The following is a 20,393-nucleotide window of genomic DNA, read 5'->3' on the forward strand; positions in this document are numbered from 1 at the left end:
CCCTTTCACAACTGTGTGATGGAGATATTTGGATATCTGTTTTACAAACGTAAAATCCAAAGTTCATCGCCTTTGTGAATTGTGGAGATGGAATTACACCCAGGTCTTTCTAAGCCTAATACTCAGGATCACTGAAAGCTGTGTCACGAAAGCAACATTAGAACCTTCTCCAGGAAGAAGGAAGCAGGATAAGCTACCCAGAAGACTTGTGCTAGAGAAAGCAAAACTGTGGACAGTTACATAAAACTGCCCTGCTAGCATAGAGACTTGAGAGGACATACTATGGAGGTAGATAAAACTGGATTTAAGTCCATTTCTGACACATTCTAGATAAATGTGTGACTTTGGGCAGTACCTGCCCTCTCAAATCCAGTTTCTTTGCTTGATCAGGAAGAGCAATTGTAGTTCTCATGAGGACTGAATGGGCTAACTTATGTGTAGAGATCTCAGTGCACACTGTATAGAGGAAAAATAGAGCTCTGCTAATGTGATTTTTAAGTGATAATGATGAGTATCAGGATAATAATAACTATAAACCTGAAGTTGCATAGCTTTATATAGTCAAGGAAGAATTTTAATACAAAGCCAAAAATTTAAGTGGAATTGGGACATTCTAATTGAATTTTTCTTGAGGGCTGAGATCAATTAATAAATATTAAGAAATTATGACAAGTGTACATTTCCCCCCTAACTGATTAGTGTGTTTCGGTGTGTGGATCATACTCCTTTCCTCCATGAGACTTGAACACAGTATGCACAGGTTTCTATCATATCTTTTAATATGATTAAATTGTCATATCTTTTAATAGGGATCAATGAGGACAAAAAGGTGAGGGATCTCCTCGTTGAATTATAGACACAGAAAGAAGTGTGTTAGCTGGGGAAGTTCAAGTGGTCTTAGGGTCTTAGGGTAGGTGATGGGACACAACTACTGGTGTGTGTGTGTGTGTGTGTGTGTGTTTAGGGCAACTGTGTTCTTACATACTCAGGTGTAATGGCCTTATGGCAGAGATTTTTTTTCTTTTACTTATATTAAAATCTGTTTTGTTTCTATATATCACTTTAAATAAACATTGATTTGATAAAAGTGGGGCAATATTGCTGTTATATTTTCCTTCTAATTCCCTCCACCTCTTTTTTGTCTCCTTAGATTTTCTTGAGGTACATCACTCCATCTCTTAGCATTCCTTATTCTTTAAAATTAGCAAACGTACTAGCTAATCTCAGAGACCCCTTCCATCTCTCTGTCTCTATAATTCCATGATTTTTATAGTAATATAGATGTGTGACTCTCAAGCTAGCAGTTTGGAACATGCAATTATGAGGCATTTGCTAGCAAGGCCCTTTGCCTTATTTGAAATCAAAACTTACATTGATTTATGAGTTAAAATGAATATTTCATTTGGAAAGCAACTGTGTTGCCAGAGATGCTTTCATTTCTTTGGAAAGGTGGTGTGTGGTCCCTGTGCCCAAGGATAAGTGCAGTCCACAGTAAGTACTTCTTGTGCATTTCTGCTGCCATCCAGGGTTCATTTCTTGTTAGTGAAATATTGTTATTCAGGTTTAAACGCTTGCACTATTATTAGAATCAAGGTTGTTTTCTGGAGAGTGAATTAAAATCAAAGAAGACATTATTTCTGAAGAAAGTTTCTATTTTAATCAGCATAGTGTAAAGGGTGAACCTCGTCAGCAGCCTTCTCTTTTGTTCCACAACTGTCTTTTCCCCTAGTGACTTTTCACGAAGGCCCACTTCCTTTCACTGGTACTTAAATTTGTTGCCTAATTTGATTTTCTTAGAGCTTTTCATATGGTACCATTTTTTTGTATCCCATGATCCCTGAGAAAAGCAAACATACCCAAGGTGACCTGAGACTGTGCCTCTGTCTCCTAACCTCATGGAGGTTTTTGTCTTCCTGTGGTCAGTGTGTCTCCAGCATGTTGATGTTTTCTTCAGGTTCCTTCCTCTTGGAGGTACATATTCTTAAAGGACAAGGTTTTTGAACTCTGTGGCCATATATGAAGTAAAAGCACTTTGTTAATAGGAAATACCAAGTAAATAGCAACACTAGTAACCCTTGGTACAATATTGAAGCCTGCCATTTTTCGTGACTAAGCGTGCAGGCATGTAAAACCCATTTTAGGTAGTCCTGGCTTGCATTTTGGTTCTTAAAGAGCTGGTAAAGAGAATATTCGTTCCCACTGAATACTTTTCATATGATAGCAGTTAAAATCAGTTAACATGCACTACTCAGCTTTAGGGTGAACGTCTTGGTGTCCTAAGCCATTTCATCCTCGGTAGGATGGGATAGGTAGTTGGCCTGGCATATGGTCATTGGTCTGAGGTCTTATTCTTAGCATTACTGACATTTGGTCCAGATTGTTCTTTATTGTGAGAGGTAGGGGGATGTGCTGTGCATTGCATGATATTTGGCAACATCCCTGGCCTTTACTTACTAGGTACCAATAGCATCCCCGTGGTTGTGACAACCAAAATTGCCCAATGTTCTCATGGCGGGGTGTGGGGAGAAGCAAAATTGACCCAGTCGAGAACCACTGGTCTAGAGTTATTTTGTTTAGGTATATTCAAACTTTAAAATGTTTGGATATGAACAGTAATGAACATAGTGGTTACCAAAGTCTTGTGATAAATTGTTTTCTGTGGAATGACATGAATGAAGAACAGGATTGATATCACTTTCATGTTAGAAGGCTTTCTTGATAGAACTTCAATATTGCTTTGAATTTGTATCTCCCACTGACATCTGAGAATTCAGTTATCAGTGAAAGGCCACGGAGGGGAAAAGCCTTGGAACAAACAACACTTTAAATTTATAGGTTACTATAAGGATTGGGATGGACTATGCAACTGGATAAATAGCACTAACATAGTCATTAAAGATAGGTTGTGGCACATACAGACATTCCAAAATATTTTTTGAATGGATGTGTGATGGATGGAAGAGTGAAGGATATGCTTTTGCTAAGTTATTTAGCTTTAGGAACAATATTTCATCGGTGATTCATGGAGGGTGGCATGATGACAGAAGCACAGAGTCATGATTATGAGCACTGTGGTTGCTTCCATTCCTCTGTGGTCTCCTCTGGGGACCAGCCTGCCTCTGTTCCTCACTGATGTTGTGCACTTCTCTCCCCTGCCCTGTATTCCACTGGTTCTCCCCTCCCTTTATACTGATTGCCAGAATTGATTTTCTGAGAGCTTTCACAGTGTACCATTTCTTTCTATCAGACTCCATGATATTATGGGAAAAAAAATTCCCACCACATTTGATTGTGCATCTTCATTTGGGTATTCCTGAGTAAAGAGCTAGTTTAATCATTCTTGTTTGAATCCAACTGGTGATGTGATTTCTAACCAATCATCTTTGCAAATCATTCCTTTTGATCTCCCAGGTTCCATCTCTTTCTTTGAGAAGTTATTCCAGAACCATTAAAGTTTTTGTTTAAAGGAACCAATATTGATAACTCTGATTGATGTATTTATGTGCTCACAATGATATTGTTGGTTCAATACTGAAAAGTATTTTCTCTATTTTACAGTTTAAGAAATTGATAAATGTTTGAGATAAAGGATATGCTAATTTACCCTGATTTGATTATCGCACAATGTATACATGTATTGAAACATCATATTGTACTCTGTAAATTTGTGCAATTCTTATATGTTAATTAAAAGTGAAATAAAGTTGGGCACAGTGGGTGCACACCTGTAATCCCAGGGGCTCAGAGGCTGAGGCAGGAGGATTGCAAGTTCAAAGCCAGCCTCAGTAACTTAGTGAGGCCCTAAGCAACTTAGTGAGACCCTGTCTCAAAATAAAAAATAAAATGGGCTGGGGATGTGGCTCAGTAGTTAAGCGCCCCTGGGTTCAATCCCTGGTACCAAACAAAACAAAACAAAACAAAACACTAGGACTGAATGGTAGAATGTTTGCTTAGCATGCATAAGGCTTGGACTCAATCCCCAGCACACTAATAATAATAGTAATAATAATAACAATAACAGTGGTAATAAATTTAAAAAGGAGTTTCAGCCCAAATATGTTAAAACATAGAGCCAAGTGCTTACAGTAATTGAGGAGTTATATAAAAATTCAAATTATTGGGCCTACACATAGGACCAGTTCTGTAGCATCAAGGTGAAGGATAAAATTGAGTTGGGACAGATAATTTGATCTAAAAAAAACTACTGAATCTGCAATACTAGAAAGCTGAAACTTTTTGTGTTGTGTTGTAAATTCCTGTAATGATGGAAGGCAGCTGTTTCATCATGCTGTGGCTTTGATGAATGGGAACATCTTTGCTAATGTGGACAAATCACTAAATATCAAGGTGTTTCCTCTTGCTTTCATTTTAATTCTGCTCCTGGCTTGTTTCCTTTCTCTCAGACCTTCTCTGACCATGCCTCATAGGAACCTGACAGGAAGCTGCAATGTTAATTGTGGTTGTAAGATTCATGAATATGAGCCAGTGTGTGGATCAGATGGAATTACGTACTTTAACCCCTGTCTGGCTGGCTGTGTTAACAGTGGTAATCTTAGCACTGGGGTGAGTATATTTCCTAAATTCCTCTTTTGTTGTTAATCCAATGTATTGTGACAGGGACGTGATAGAATTCATATGCAACCATGATGACTTCAGTCTCCTTTTTCAAGAGGCTCCAAATAACCTACAAAGTACTTCGGATAAACACCTTGTGGAAAGGGAGTTATGCATTGCTCTCATGGTTTTGCTGGGGAGGATGGGAGTGTTTAAGTGTAGAGATTTGGTTCCATATCAGCCCTCTCTACTTTACATTCCATGTCAACTCAGTGAAACTTGATAAGATTGGGCTCCTGGCCTTCCATTTGTTTTCTGACAGGGCCCCTGTAATGGATTTGAAGGTCAAGAAGACCATAGTTTGTGCTGGTGGAAGAGACAGGAAAACAACTCCCCTGATTCTGGGAAGATGGGCAATGGCAATTTTTCACAAACTATCAGTTTGGTTCAGACTCTTTTAAAGAATTTTTCATTTGTTCTTTTTAGTTATACATGAGGACAGAACGTATTTTGACATGTTGTACATACATGGAGTATAACTTCCCAGTTTTGTTATTGTACATGATATGGAGTTCCACTGGTTGGTTCAGACTTTTTTTTTTTAACTTTCAGAGTAAAGATATTTCTGTTCAAGAATAGGCTATTTTGAGAATTCCCTCCTCTGTGAGTTATAAATAGGCTGTAATACTGTGGGAGACGTTTTGCGTATTCTACTCCATTCTTTATGGAGCCTGGTTTGATTCTTTGCATAAGAACAGATCGGAGGGCACTGCTTTAATTGAAAGGTTAATATGCGTTTGCTTGTTCTGCGCAGGTGATAGGGATTAAACCATTGACTGAATGTTTTGAAGATGTCATTTTTTTTTTTTTTTTTGATTTCCGAGTTTGGAACTAGAGTGATAAATTGAGAATCCTGTTGCTGGTTCCCTGTATGTAATTGGTGAGCTCCAGTGTGTGACTGTGCTGAGAGGGAGGGTGAGATCTGTCCCTCTCAGTGGCCAAACTCTTTCTCAGGTTCCTCTCTTTCTTTTAAGAAGACTGGAGGTCCTTTGTACAAAGATGGTCAAACAGCACCCACCTTTACCCCCATTCTTACTGTTGCTCCAAGTGTTCACCACATGGACCAGTTCACTGATTTTCATTCAGTAAAATGCAACATAATAAACAAGGAAGGTTAATTGACCGAGTAAACATTTGTTGGCTTATTTTGGTTTTGTATAAGTAACACCCAATGAAGTTTCACTTTTCACTTCACTAAGAAAATTTTGGTAGTTAACAGAGAATTTTGTCTCTTTCACTCTTCTGTAGCGTCAGTCCCTTGAATGCATCTAGCCTGTCAGTGTGGACTCACAGATATTTGTTGGAAAAAAATGGACAAGGGATTTTGGGTGCTCCAGTGCTTCCTGACAAAGTCTAGGAACAGCACTGAGCTGGGCCATCCATGGTCACCAGACCTAAGTTACATTCATGGAGTGGGTTATTCATCCATAGCTTGGAGTTCACCAGATAACTAAAGGAGATTCAAAAGGTGTTTAAACTAGAACAACTAATGAGAAGCTCACTATTATTTGTACTGAAGCCATCATGATTGTGTTATGAATTCTTTCCCATTTATTTAGCAGATATTTACTTTAGACCCGGTTCCACTATGTGCTCAGCATTGTGGTAGGTGATCAGGGTTGTGCTAGGTACTCTGGTAAGCATGCGTAAAGATCAGGCTGGGTTCCTGTTTCTAAGGGGCTTTTATAATTGGAAAGCCCAAGAGTTCAAACAATCTGAGCATCTTAAGTTTACAACCCAAATTGAGCTTACAGAATGTAAACATCATAGAATTGTTGACAGCTTCTTAGAAAAGTTTAGGTTTAAGCAGTTTTAACTGGCAGATTCTGATATTGTTAGATACATGCTTTGATTCCTTACTATTATCAGTGAGGAGGGTGTTTTCTGTGAAATATTTTGCATTTTTAAAATGCTGCAGTAACTATTGTAGAATATTTTAGTTCACTTTGTCTTAATAGTCCTATGCCACATTTTCCTTTTGATTGGCACACAACCTAACTGTATTTGCTCACTTAGATTCGGAATTATACAGAGTGCACCTGCGTCCAAAGTAGACAAGTGATCACTCCGCCCACAGTGGGACAGCGAGGCCAGCTCCGAGTGGTTATCGTCAAAACATATCTCAACGAGAATGGCTATGCTGTGTCAGGGAAGTGCAAACGGACCTGCAACACCCTGATCCCATTCTTAGTTTTTCTTTTCATAGTCACCTTCATCACAGCATGTGCCCAACCGTCAGCCATTATAGTGACACTCAGGTGAGAACAGCACTGGGCTCCAGGGGTGGGAGATGAAATAGCATTGCCAGAGCACATATTCCAGGACAAGGGATGACGGGGCACAGTGGAGAGGAGAGTGAGGTTCCATGGTTCAGGAGAGTGCTCCTGGGGAGCTCAAGAGGTGAGTATTTCCATGTTAGGAAGGGAAAGAATGGTTGCAACATTTCATATTCTAGAACTTTCTTTGATTGGGTTCTAGTCTCTTTGGTTCCTTAAGTCTCTGACCTCAGAGGCTCAACTTCAGGAATTGAAAGCCATCCCCCATGTTACCTCTGCAGGGAAGCCAGACCCTGGAGCGGGGCAGGAAGCAATTTGGTAAAGTTGCTAAATCATGCATACCACAAAAGCTATTATCTCCAACTTTGTAGACAGTCCTGTACCTCCTGGGTCAGTGATGAATTATGCTGGGCCTGCATTTTGAAATGCTGAGTTCATTAGTTTTACTATCATATAAAATTTTGGAATGGAATCAAAGAGAGTTTGACTGGGAAATGTGATTTTCCACTTATTCAGGATCTTGCTTTTTTTGCTGTATTATATATCCTGTTGTGTGTTTTTTTGTTGTTGTTTATAAGAAGACATGAAAGCTAATTTTGTTCTATTAAAAATGTTGATGCTGGCACATTTGAATTAATGTGTTGGTATTTACAGTAAGGGCTGCACTGGGCAAGGAAAGGCAGCATGTTGAGCAAGAAGAGCAAACCATTGGTGGATTTAGGGGGACTAGGGATGCAGGACAATGAGGATGTGAAGAAGGGAGTCCTCCTTCTTCCTTTGGCTCCTTGGAACCCCACCGTGCTGGGCACCTGGCAGGACATACCTGCTGATATGTCACCCTTACTGAGAGTGGGCAGGTTGCACCTTCATGTTCTGACTTCTTGCCTGTGGGATAGTGAGGGAGACATTTCCCAGAAAAGCTGCTCCTTGGGAGTCTGATAACAGCACAGGAAAGGCCCCCTTGTTTAGTTACCCCGTCCCTCCAACGGCAGATATTTATAGAGTAACAACCACATGGGCACAACTGGGCAATTTGCTACGAGGCATAAAGAATTTAGAGAAAAGACAACAAAGATACTGGTCCTCAGAAAATTTCCATTGTTTAAGGGATAGAAAGGATAAGGTATATCATTGTTTTGCTTGAGACAGGGTCTTCTATGTTGTCTAGGTGGGTTGAGAGCCTCTGGTCTCAATCACCTCTCCCACCCCAGCCTTCCAGTTAGCTGGAACCACCATGCCAGGTCCATCATTTAACAAACCATAAGAATCATTAATATATTTGCTTACTTAAGTAATATCATTTTTCACTTTGTTTAATTAAAAAAAAAAAACAGAAAATGTGGCTAGGAGGAGCTTAGTCTTTCTTTTTTTGGCGGGGTGGGGTACCAGGGATTGAACTCAGGGGCATTCAACCACTGAGCCAAATCTCCAGCCCTATTGTGTCTTTTTTATTTAGAGACAGGATCTCACAGAGTTGCTTAGTACCTCACTGCTGCTGAGACTGGCTTTGAACTTGCGATCCTCCTGCCTCAGCCTCTGAGCTGTTGGGATTACAGGCATATCCTATAGCATTGGCTTTCTATGGTTTTTGACTTGGGTTTAAAAAAAATATATATATATATATATATATATATATATATATATATATATATATATTTTTTTTTTTTTTTTTTTGGTCATTTATTCTTTCTTTCTTTTACCTTTTTCCTCCTCTGGGAGAATTATGGGAGTGGTTTTCATTGGACACTTCTACCAATCAGGAAATTACAGGTGAACAGAAACAGGGAATGCAATATTTAGGTGAACAGAGACAGTGAATGGTATGTTTAAAATTTTATGAAATTTTTAAAAAGAACTGATTTTGGAAGTCCAATCAGAGATGCTTCTGCCCCTTCAGCTGAGATCCTTTGATCCTCAACCAGGGCTTACAAAGAAACAATTAGAGTTAATCAGACTTTCCTTTGAGTCGTTTTGGAGAGACCTTTATTCTGTGAGCTCCCAACAGCAGTCTTCTTGGCTTTTGTTACTAAATTCTAGTGGATTGAATATGTTTGCCCAGCATCCGGTTGATCCCTCGCTCCACACAGAACAGGCTTGATTTGATGTCTTTTCTTGGGACTACAATTTTAAAACATTTCTTTCTTCCTTCACTGTAGGTCTGTGGAAGATGAAGAGAGACCTTTTGCCCTGGGGATGCAGTTTGTTTTGTTGCGAACACTTGGTACGTCCCTGAATTTCCAAGCGTGCTTCTTAGTTCCTCCTTGCAACTGGCAAATACTCACTGTCCTTTAAAAATGGCAAGTCAAGTCATTTGTTACCATTCGTAGCTAGGAGTTTTACAGGTTTGTGGTGAGGGTACATTTCCTTATTATTTTCTTTTCATTTGAACTAAAAGCTGACAAGTTTATTTGATGAAAAAAAATACCTCAACAAAACTGATTTTAGGTCAGTTTCTTTTTGACTGTGAACATAAACTTGGGCAAAATTCCCCAGACAGTTTTGCACAGTAGGAAATATTCAATGAAGACATTTTTAATCGGTTTGTTATCTTAGCATTTTTGGTCCCTTTACTCCTTTTTTTAATCTAGAAAGGAGATAAATTGGTGCTGATTTTACTTGTGAGAATTTCAATTTCTTGTTCTTTACAATAATTTACTTGGATTGAGCATACCAAGTTTTTTGATGTAAAGAAACTCTAAAAAGAATAATCAATCCCCAAAGCAACACCCAGAGATTACTGTCAAGTGTGGGTTCAAATCTTGGTAAAGAGAGAGAACACATGTGCATTCCTTAGTGCTTTGTAACTGTGAACAGAGCATAGAAAGAATAATTTTTCAAAGGCGATGCCCCCCCAGTGAGGTCTTGGGACAGCAAATGGGAAATGACCTGTGAAGAGAAGCCTGTTGCCTCAGTGTGTTGCTAACTGACTTCCTCATCAAGCTTATCTTTTCCTTCTTTAGTGTCAGCCTATCATTTTCTTCAGCTGCTGTTTTCCCCCTAGTAATCTTTATTATTTTCCACAGGGGTGGGGGGAAGGGTTTTTGATTCAAATTTCAGTTCTGAAGAATAAAACATTTCAAAATGGCATCGTCTTCCCCATTTAAAGCATTAATCCTCTCTGAATTCTCACTTTGTGTATGTTGGGGTTCATGGCCTACTCCATTAATGGGCACTTTCCAATAAACCCAGAAGGAAAATGCTTCTAGTTGCATTTAATGAGTGGCTTGACTTCTGTTACTGGTGACTTTGAAGGTGCTGGTTTTAAAAAGAATGCTGATTAAAGGAAATTTGGACATGTGTACACATAGTTATACTTTGCATTGAAAACTAAAAAGTATTATTTTCAAAAAGGAAATTTGTTAACCAAAGGGGTGGCTGAATAGAAAAAGAAAAATAAAAGTTCCTTCCTTTTTCTCGGCGGCTCTCTGATGCCATGGAGTTGGGGTTATTTGGGATGGATTTGGAGGTAAAGTTAAGCCAGTGCCGCCTCTGTACCCTCTTGCTGACGCTCTCTGGCTGTCCTGATAGATCCTTGGGCAGGAAAGCATAAAAGGTGTGGCTGTGCCATTGGGGTGACAAATTGACCAATGATTTAATAAAACAATATGTGATAGTTAATAAACAAATCGCAATGGGCACAGAGTGGTTTCTGAGTCTGGAATTTAAAGGAGGGGTGGATATTTGTCAGATGAACCAGTTACAGGTCAGGGCACATTTGACAAAGCATGTGATGAAGGACATCTACTGGGTAGGCTTTGTCTGCTGGGATCAAAGCAATGTCTCTACAGTGTCCCAAACAACAAAGCTGCTACTCATTTGGATGTTTTATAAGCTTCAAAGATGAATTTTATGCCATAATTATTTCCATACCCTCAGCGCCCTTATACTAAAATTGCCATCTGATGTGGTGTCTGACTTAAGAGGGACAAGACTTGCCTCTTCCTCTTTCTACATCCAAGGACTAGGACTCAACCCACAAGAATTAGGTATACTGAATTTTGGTGGGCAATGAAGTGTTCTAGCCTCTTAAGTATTTATGACAAAATCCATTTTTTAGAAGTTTAAACGATTCTGTAGCTGCATCCTTAACAATAGACATTTTCCAGCTTTATTGAATTATAACTGACAAATAAAAAATGTATCTGAAGTGTACAATGTGATGATTACACATGTGTATGTATACACACACACACACAATAGACACTTTTTAACTATCCTAAAAACCAGTAACACATTCTGAGTTGCAACATGGAAGATTTTAAGTGTTCACCATTTAGAGAATGTTTTTAAAATAAATTGTGATTAGATGATATATCTTTTAAAAAATCAAGTAACACAAGAGATTCACTTCCTTTAGCTGGTTTTTGAGCAAACAAGTACCTTGCTAATTTACAAGTCAGATTTCTTGTATAAGATGTACTGAATCTTTATGGTTTTCTTTCTCTCCCCAACCCTAGCATACATTCCTACTCCGATCTACTTTGGAGCAGTTATTGACACCACCTGCATGCTCTGGCAACAGGAATGTGGGGTACAGGGCTCTTGCTGGGAGTACAACGTGACATCATTTCGTTTTGTCTACTTTGGTTTGGCGGCTGGCCTCAAATTTGTTGGCTTTATTTTTATTTTTCTGGCCTGGTACTCCATAAAATACAAAGAGGACGAACTGCAGAGGCAGAGGTGCAGAGAATTCCCACTGAGCACCGTGAGCGAGCTCGTGGGCCAGCCCAACAAAGCCGAGAAGAATGCCCGGACTAGATCATGTCCAGCTTTCAGCACCCAGGGAGAATTCCACGAAGAAACTGCTCTACAAAAAGGGATCCCATACACAGCACAGACCTACCCGGGGCCCTTCCCAGAAGCAATAAGTTCTCCAGACCCAGGGCTGGAAGAGAGCCCTGCTGCCATGTAGCCTCACTCCTGAAGCTTGAACATGGAAGACTTGTTTTGTTGGTTGAGTTGAATATGGTGGCTTGAGAAACACCTGTGCCTTCTCTCTTTTTTTAACCTCAACAGATACAATCCTCAAACCAACAAAAACTCAGTATACACAGCCACTGTCGATTGAGGGCTGGATACCTCAACAAGACGGAGAGCCTTTCCCCTCTTTTCTCCAAGGAGGAGTTTAGATACATTTGTTACCACTTTTGCTATGTTAATTTAATGCTCATGCTCCAATATGACATAAGGCTGAGGTCCCCGGTTAACAAAAATAGTGGGAAAGGCAATGGCTCTGCATATCATTAGCATACACTCCCAACAAAGGTGAACCTGACCCTGACCTTGCACTTGCAAATCCAAGTTTTTAGACATGAACACCTACTGTGAGTTCTGCTACAAAGCACAAATGAATCTGCCTCAACTATGCAATTTAATTGGAAAAATGTTAAGTGCAGCATGTTACTTTTGCTTATAGAGAATAAAGCAGATATGATTTTGAAAAGAGGAAGAAGCTGAGGTTCCTTAAAGTACTGTTAATAGCATTTTAAGCCATAGCGGAGTTGTCAATCAGGTAGAATTTTTCGGATGCTTCAAAGGAACCACATGCAGAGCATGGTGAGAGGAACAGCTATGTCATTTCATAGGACACATTCTCTTTCAGTTTGTCTTCCCCATCATAAGGTAGTTAGAGGCTGCTGAATCATAAATCTGAAGGCTCGAATACAAACTCCAGAATTCTTTATAAGGGGCTTTAAAACTAGTGTGCTACATAACATGGCTAGAAATTAATTTGAGATGCATCATGAAGAAAGAAACTGATGGCTTTCTCATCCAAGGAAATTGCTGCAGAAATCCCTTTAGCTCGTAAGGACTGACATAAGATTAGTTAAGAATTGCAACCTTGACATTCAAAATAGGTGAAGAAGAAACTCCAGAGGTAAGATTGAGTCCCACCTGAGCATTTTAGTTATATGCTTAAAGCACTGGAGAAATCTGTATTATTTTCTTTCTTTCTGTACAGAAAATTGCTGTGGCTGCTGCTAGAAATGAGTAATTAAATCAGGAAAGCTAAACCTGGGATATGAAAGTCACTTTGAATACAGGAGGAGGGAGATCTCTGGGCTGGACCTGAAATATGATCCTAAGTAGAGAAAATGATTTAAACTACGCCAGTCTTAAAGTAGACATGAATTCTACTTTATCAGAGTTAGAATCAGTTTGATTTACCTTTCCTTCCTTCCAGTGGAATGCCTGCCGTGATTTTGAGAGAGGATTTTTCTGTTTTTAAAGGCACTTTGGGTTCCTTATCCATCATTCTTTCCAGAACCTCCCAGCATATTATTTAGACTTAGGTGCCGCATAGGATGCTTTTTATGTGCTTCTTAAGATATGTGCTTCCTGACAGCACTAATGGACTGACAAAAAGTTACTCATGAGCTTTAACTGTGAGAGACTGAAAGGTCCAAACACAAATAGAATTGTGTAGTCTTTCTACATAAGCCTATGCAGGTATAGAGCTAACTTGGGAAACGTGTTCTTGTCTGGTTGGCCCTCTTCCATACAACAGTGGTAATTGGCAGACTGTCCCATGACTCAGGCTTTTTGGCTGAATCATCCTTATGTGGCTTCACAGGTGAAATCATGTGTCTGTTCCTTGGTTCAGAGTATTTTCCTCTTCACTTCGGAATGACATTGTTCAAATGGTTCTCTTGGTTGCAAGCAGTTTGCGGAGAGGGTAATCACTGTTACATTAAACAAAGTCTGCAAGTGTCTCAGGTGACAGGGACTTCCATTCATCCCCTGCCTGGGCTTGGCTCTCTTGCTGGGCTAAGATTGTAGTTCCACTGGTATCTGTCAAACTTTGGTCAATGTGGTGTACACTGACGGTTTGGAACTCTGGGGACTCAGGGTTCCTCTTTACCTCTGTGGAAGACCTTGATTCTTTTTAGAATGGAAAATTTCCTTCAGTGTTGGAGCTGTAGATGTGTAGAATGGGGAGGGGTGGTGGTTTCTTAATTTTTCTCTGATCATTGAGATACCACACTAAGACTTCTGGTGGAATTGGCACTGTTTTTTGGTATTAAGATTGTTGGACTCACCATGAGTAATTATTGTTCTTCCTCAAAAGGTCACCAGTTCCGCAGTCATCGACTGGGCACCAGCTACTTGTCAGGTACTATTAACCAATTAGCCTCTGAAATCCCTGGAATCTTTTGGGGTGATTGGGCCAGAGCTCAAAGAAATTGATCAGAAATGTGCACCACATGTTAATATTGTACTTCCTGATACTTATATATATTAGGTATATCATTGCTGTGTTGTTGGTAAAAATGTAGAATAAGTAGTATAAGTCTTGAAGGAGTGATTATTTTGGAATATGTACCGATTCAGAATTGTTCCCCAAATGCTTTGAGCTCTGGTAGCATAATTGGAATGTGACATAGCCAATTAAGCGACTATTTTGTAGATGATACAATCTGTGTATATAAGGTCTTATGTGTTTGTTAATAAATTGGTCATGTTACTTTATAGTCACACTCCCATTATAAGTTTTAATTGTCACTCTTCATGCACATAGGCTTTAAATTACTTGTTCTGGCAAAAGGTCATCTTGTTCCTTTACCAACTCTGTAAATTACTGTATTATTTGCCTTTAATATGCAAACATAATCCTTGAGTCCATTAATTTAGAAACACCCAAAGAGTGGGTGGTTGGAACACATTCTTGATTTTGTTCATTGTATAAAATCCTTATTCCTGGTAGGTAGATTTATTTCTTGAAAACAGTTAACAGTCACTCAGAATCATGGTTTGGGGAGTGAGAGGAAAGGAGGAGCAGAGAGGACACAAATGATTATTTGCGGAGTGTTGACTATTTTTAGTGCTATTTTGTCAAACACTTAAATGTACATCATTCATCTTCATCCTTTTAATAACTTGCAAGGAGTTTATTGTTTTTGTTATTTTTTGGTGGTGCTGGGATTGAACTCAGGGCCTCACATGTGCTAAGCACAGACTCCACCATGCAGCTACACCCCCAACCTTGTTTTTGTTAATTTTAAAAAACAGATGTGAATGTGAAAGGTAAAGTAACTTATTTAGGATTGTACAGAGGGGCAAATTAAGATATAGGTTTCTCTCACTCCATTGTTCACTTTTTATGCTACCTAATGCTGAAAATAGCTTTTGGTTAATAAAGCAAGATGTGATTGTAAAATAGTGAGGTTATTTCATTATTTTATATATTACTGTTTCTGAAGAATAGAGACATTATTATTTCTTTGTGTAGATCGTAGAAAACACCTGTAGGAACCATCAGCATTTGATGTTTAACTAGATTTTTCAAAGTAAATTTCATTTGTTTAGCCAAGTGTAATATTAAAAATCACTTGTCAAAACAATACCTCAAATATTTTTATAGTTCATATTTAACATAGAACAAATCCAATTTGGGTGTTAACATCTAGTCTCAGCAGAACTTCTTTCTGAAGAGTTCAGAGTTGTTGAATGGGAGCTTTGGGATTTCACATGTATTTTTTTTTTCTTTCCTTCAGAATATTAACCTTTCTATTACTATTATTGGTAAACATGAATTTTAAGATTCCTAGTAAAGACTTAAAAATGAAGGGCTGGGGTTGTGGCTCAGTGGTAGAACGCTCGCCTGGCATGCACGAGGCACTGGGTTCGATCCTCAGCACCACATAAATGTAAAATAAAGATATTGTGTCCACCTAAAACTAATAAATAAATATTCAAAAAATATTTATAAAAAAATGAATATATACAAAAATACAAACCAAACCACTGACCCTGATTGTTACCTTTAGTGCTGTGACAGTGCACTGCAGCACATGTTAGAAATAAGGAGGTGCCGCCAGAAATCAAACTCGTGCTCCAAAGTGGGTGAGCAAAGCAAAACTTTACTTCTGCCAGAACCACATGCTATCAGAACCCGGCTGCAGGCTTACCCCGCAGTCAGTCGGTGTATTTCTAAGTCTTAGGGCTGCCCTTTGCCCTGATTGGAGAAGTCAGGGTTACAACTTACCTGATTGGTTAATTTTAAAATTGGGGCAGGCAAAGGGGAAGGGCTACAGTTAGAATGGCTACAGTTGGACTCAATTAAGGCTGACTTGGTATAAATAAATATTTTGAAAATGGACCGCCAGACTTTTTATTTCTCACACACATGACTTGGAAGAATCAGGCTTCAGAGAAGGGAGCTAGGGAGCTGCTTCCTCCCTTCCCCCGCCCCGTAGGGCTTGTGTAGGTCAAGCCATCCTATATGTTCACTAACAACTGAGAAAATGTTTCTTCAGTCCACAATCCCAGCTTGCATTCTTTGGTGGACTTGGAGCCAGAATGCTTTTTTCTTTTCTTTCTTTTTCTTTTTTTTTTTTTTTTTTAGCTTGTTTTGTAGAAACCTTTTGTGCACAAGGGAGAAGCTTCACAGTTTGGATAGACCTGAAATCTTTGTGGGAATTCTGTATTGTACCAGGGAACAGGAGGTTAGTCCAACCCTAGAGTGGTGGCCTCTGTGTGTGTGCTTAAAATATCATAGATGATAGAGAACAAGACTCTTAACCATTGATAAATGGGTGCATACTGAGTATTCTAAGTAGCAGATATCAAAATACTGTGTAACCCCAGAATTGCCTAGAGGACAGCTTACAAATGCTCTGTTTGACAGACTAGTAGGTAGCCTTTACACATCAGTGTGTTTCCTCTTCCATAATAAAGAGAATGTGTGGCTGGCAGGCGAGATTAGTTTCCTTGTGCACTTTATCTTTTCTGTCTTCTCTCCTTCATCTTCCAGGATTGCTGCTGACTACACCTGTTTCAGACTTCTTGTTGCGTTGGAATCAGATGTGTATATGTTTAAAGAGGTTTCACTTTAAGCACTTCATTTTAACTCAGCCCTTGGGAGGGTTCTAATGTGACCAAAACCTTCCTTAGCTGTTTGCTTCTGCAATCTTGAAAAAAAAAATGCCTTGGTGCTAAAAATGATGCATGTTCACTACTGAATTCACAGTATTTCACTGTTAAAGGGTTGCATGTGCTTTGCATTTGGAAGTCTGGAAAAATACCCAGAAAACAAGCGCCCATTACTCTCATTTCAACAGTTAATCTATGAACTCTATGCTGCAAAAATGAAGAGTTCAGAAGGGAATACTTTTCTATGGAAAACTCAGTGCTTTTGATATTTAGTTTAGCCAGCTAGAATAATCAGCTGCTAAAAATAATTTCAGAGAAAGGTAAAAGAAAACTATTTCACATGATCTTTTCTTAGTTCTCCTCTAAAAACCCTACAGCCCTGTGAGGTGTTTTTAGCAGTGAGGTTTTGAGGGTGTCATCTTTTCCTGGTAGTCTATTCTACATGTCAAAATTGAAGGAGAAACGGTTATTGAAGGCTAAAGTAATTGTAAGGACATATTAAACCAAAGTGGTGAATGAAAGAAGCTTCAAGTTTGTATCTAGAAATTAAAAAGAAGAATCATTGGTAAAACTTGATAGTGGGCATTTTACTTAAGATATATACCTCTACCCAAAACACCAACTGTTAATTTAGAAGCATGAAGTGGGAAGATCAACCTCTAACATTTTAGTTTAAGGAAACGTAATACCGTGTCAAATAAATACCAAGTCGGATAAACTGGCGTTAGGATCTCAGTGGAGCGTGTGATCTGTGTGCGTGATTTTTCTGTATAGAGGTGTGCTTGTGACGAAAGGCTGTTTTTAGTTTGTTAAATAAAAAGTTTGATTTTGTGATTTTTAGGATTAATATTTATTTGGAGACCTGTTAGGGTAATTTAAAAGATGTTCGATTTTCTTGTGCTCGATGAAACCGATTGTCAATGTACTAATCAACCTTGGTTTACAATATCTTGAATACTTGATCATTGAAAATTAAGGTAAAAAAATTAAAAAAAGAAAAGAATAAAGTGTGTTGGATTGAAATTAATTTGTCTTTGAATTTTTTTTGAGAATTGTAGCAAGAATGCCAGTATGATCTCCCATCTCTTCCAAAAAATCAGCTTCTTATCCAACTGATAACTTTGTCTTGAAGCAGAATGTTTTATATGTAAGCTATTAGGATTACAGTTTTAAGAGCTTGCTGAAGCAAGTTTTCCATTGAGTCACCAAAGAGAATCCTTTTAAGTCATCTATCACTTATTTAAATTCACAACAGATTTTTTGGCTGCAGAACTCTGTGCTTTATGAACTATGTGCATATTAGTGTGGTTTGTCAGGCTATGCTTAAATAACATGCTAACCCCCAAATCTCAGTGGCTTCACAGCACACAGGTCTATTTCTCACTCACACTGTATGTCCATTATGGGTCTGTTCTCTGTAGTCCCTCAGAAGCCCAGGGGCAGAGGCTCCACCATCTTGTCGCTGTGCCATCTGGAACTTCCAGGGTTGGTCTTGATTGCTGGAGCAAGGAAAGGAAGATTCCAGAAGACAGCCAGCAGGCTTTTCTCTTTCACAGCTTGTAAATAACACACAGCATTTCTGTTCCCATTTCACTGACCTGAACTAGTTTCGTGGTTTTGCCTAACTGCCTGGGGTCCCCAAAAGAAAGGATGAATTATGAGCACTTGGTGGGTAACTATTTTTTGCTGCACACTTGACTGTCAGAGGTGAAGGAAAATCTTCAAAGGAGCCCAATTCAGTACTTCAAAAATTGGCACACGGGGCTGGGGATGTCACTCAGGGAAGCAGCGCTTGACTAGCATGTGCAAGGTCCTGGATTCAATCCCTAGTGCCACAAAAACAACCAAAGAGTAAATTTTAAAACATAAGCAAAAATTGATACATAAAGAGAAAGTCTTGAGTGTAAAAAAGAATGATTTTCAAAGGAGGGACTATCCAACTTGGTCAACAAAACAGTTAGAAGCCCCCTTCATCCCACCTCTACCAAATGACAGATTAATCATTGTTTGCTGAAATGGCCCAGAAGCCAGTGCTGTGGGACTGGAGTAAGGACTGGTGTTCAGACTCCACCTGGGGAGAGAAAAGCACTGGATTTGTGTAAACACACACGCACACAAATATATATATATATATATATATATATATATATATATATATATATTACAAATAAACATTTATCATTTCTTCAAACTCCTCTGTACTATCTATTTTGAAATACACAACTCAATGTCAATAATAGCCGCCCTATTGTGCTGTAGAACATTAGAATTATTCCTTCTGCTTAGCAATGTGTGAGACCCTGGATTCAATCCCAGCACTGGGTGGAAAACAAAACAAACAAAAATCATTTTTTTCTACACAACTGCAACCCCATGCCTGTTCACCATCCTCTTGTTACCAGGCAAACGCCTGCCTTGGAGCTGAGGCAGCCACAGCAGTCCTCTCTCACCCATTCTTGTGATTATTCCAGAAAGATTTCAGACATGTTGCTCAGAGTAGCAGGCATGCGTTTATTAGACGTGATAGGAAAGGGGATACTCTAAAGGGAGAGAGTGGGTCCTCACAGAGGAGAGGAACGTTTTGCCTTTCCTGCCCTCCAGTTTGATTGGGAGTTCCAGGGACATTTCCAGAGAGTTCTGCCCGTCCACCTCTTGACTTTTGACTTGACAACAGGATGACATCAGATTTTCAAGTCCCCACTATGCTTAGTAAAGGTTTAGGACAACTCTAGGTCACTTGGGCCCATGTCAATCAGTTCTAATTGGAACCTTCTTACAGATTTTGTGGTTAGCAGGAATTCTCTCTCTGAGTTCTGAAACCTGGTCTGTGTAAGGGTCATAAAAGGCCCCCCTCCCCTTCAGGGTAACTTATGTTCTCCCTATGGGCATTTCTGGTCTGGATTTCTCCTGCAGACAACAGATTGGTTGCTGAGGAAGGTAACATCCTATTGACTTAAGCAGGGCCAGGCTGCCAGTAAATTGCTTTTTGAAAGAAAGCATGTGGGGTCACACACTGGGCCCAGTTTATAGAATGATTCCCTTAACCTCATGTTCCCACCAGTCAAGTCTATTACCTATCACTCTCTCCTTCTCTCCTTTCCTGACATCCTTCCCAGGTTCTGATATATTTATACAAGCGTGGAATATGTCTTATTTGACTCTAATTCTATGAGATCATTTCTTTTCAGCTACACATATAAGTTAGTGCATGCACTATTTGTCTTTCTATGTCTGATTTATTTCACTTAACGTAATGTCCTCCAGTTCCGTCCAAAGCACTGGATTTGGTGGTCTCTCATGACCAACAGCACCATTTTCTAAATAAACTGGCATCTAAAACTTTCGGGTGAGAGGCGGAAGGAGGTAAAAGAGACGTGGAAATAACAGCATGACTCATGGGCTGAAGTGCAAAGTGGTTAAATTTAGACCTTGCCCTGAGCACTCTGTAGGTGGAAAACAGGGCAATTGATTTCCACTTCTCACTCCTTTTCTCCTGTGTACACTGAAGATGAAGGGTTAGAGTGGTCCAAGGTGCGTGGGTTATTAGGGGTGGGGGCAGTATGTACATGTGCTGACTGGTGAACCCCAATTTCTCTTCTGGTTTTGTACATTCAAGGGAACTCTTTTTTC

The 20,393-nt window shown here is 39.3% G+C and overlaps 1 protein-coding gene across 1 annotated transcript in view; it reads left to right on the forward strand.

Moving 5' to 3' along the window:
• Slco5a1 (solute carrier organic anion transporter family member 5A1) overlaps positions 1–11,802 on the forward strand; it is a 141,605-nt gene extending 129,803 nt beyond the window's left edge. Inside the window, exons 6-9 of the mRNA XM_027947116.2 lie at positions 4,404–4,563; positions 6,631–6,872; positions 9,047–9,111; positions 11,348–11,802. Of these exons, the coding sequence (XP_027802917.1) occupies positions 4,404–4,563; positions 6,631–6,872; positions 9,047–9,111; positions 11,348–11,802 (922 nt within the window). The remainder of the gene's footprint in view (positions 1–4,403; positions 4,564–6,630; positions 6,873–9,046; positions 9,112–11,347) is intronic.
• Positions 11,803–20,393: the final 8,591 nt, after the last annotated feature.

The sequence above is a fragment of the Marmota flaviventris genome, chromosome 15 (assembly GCF_047511675.1).
Source record: "Marmota flaviventris isolate mMarFla1 chromosome 15, mMarFla1.hap1, whole genome shotgun sequence".
In the NCBI taxonomy this organism is placed as follows: domain Eukaryota; kingdom Metazoa; phylum Chordata; class Mammalia; order Rodentia; family Sciuridae; genus Marmota; species Marmota flaviventris.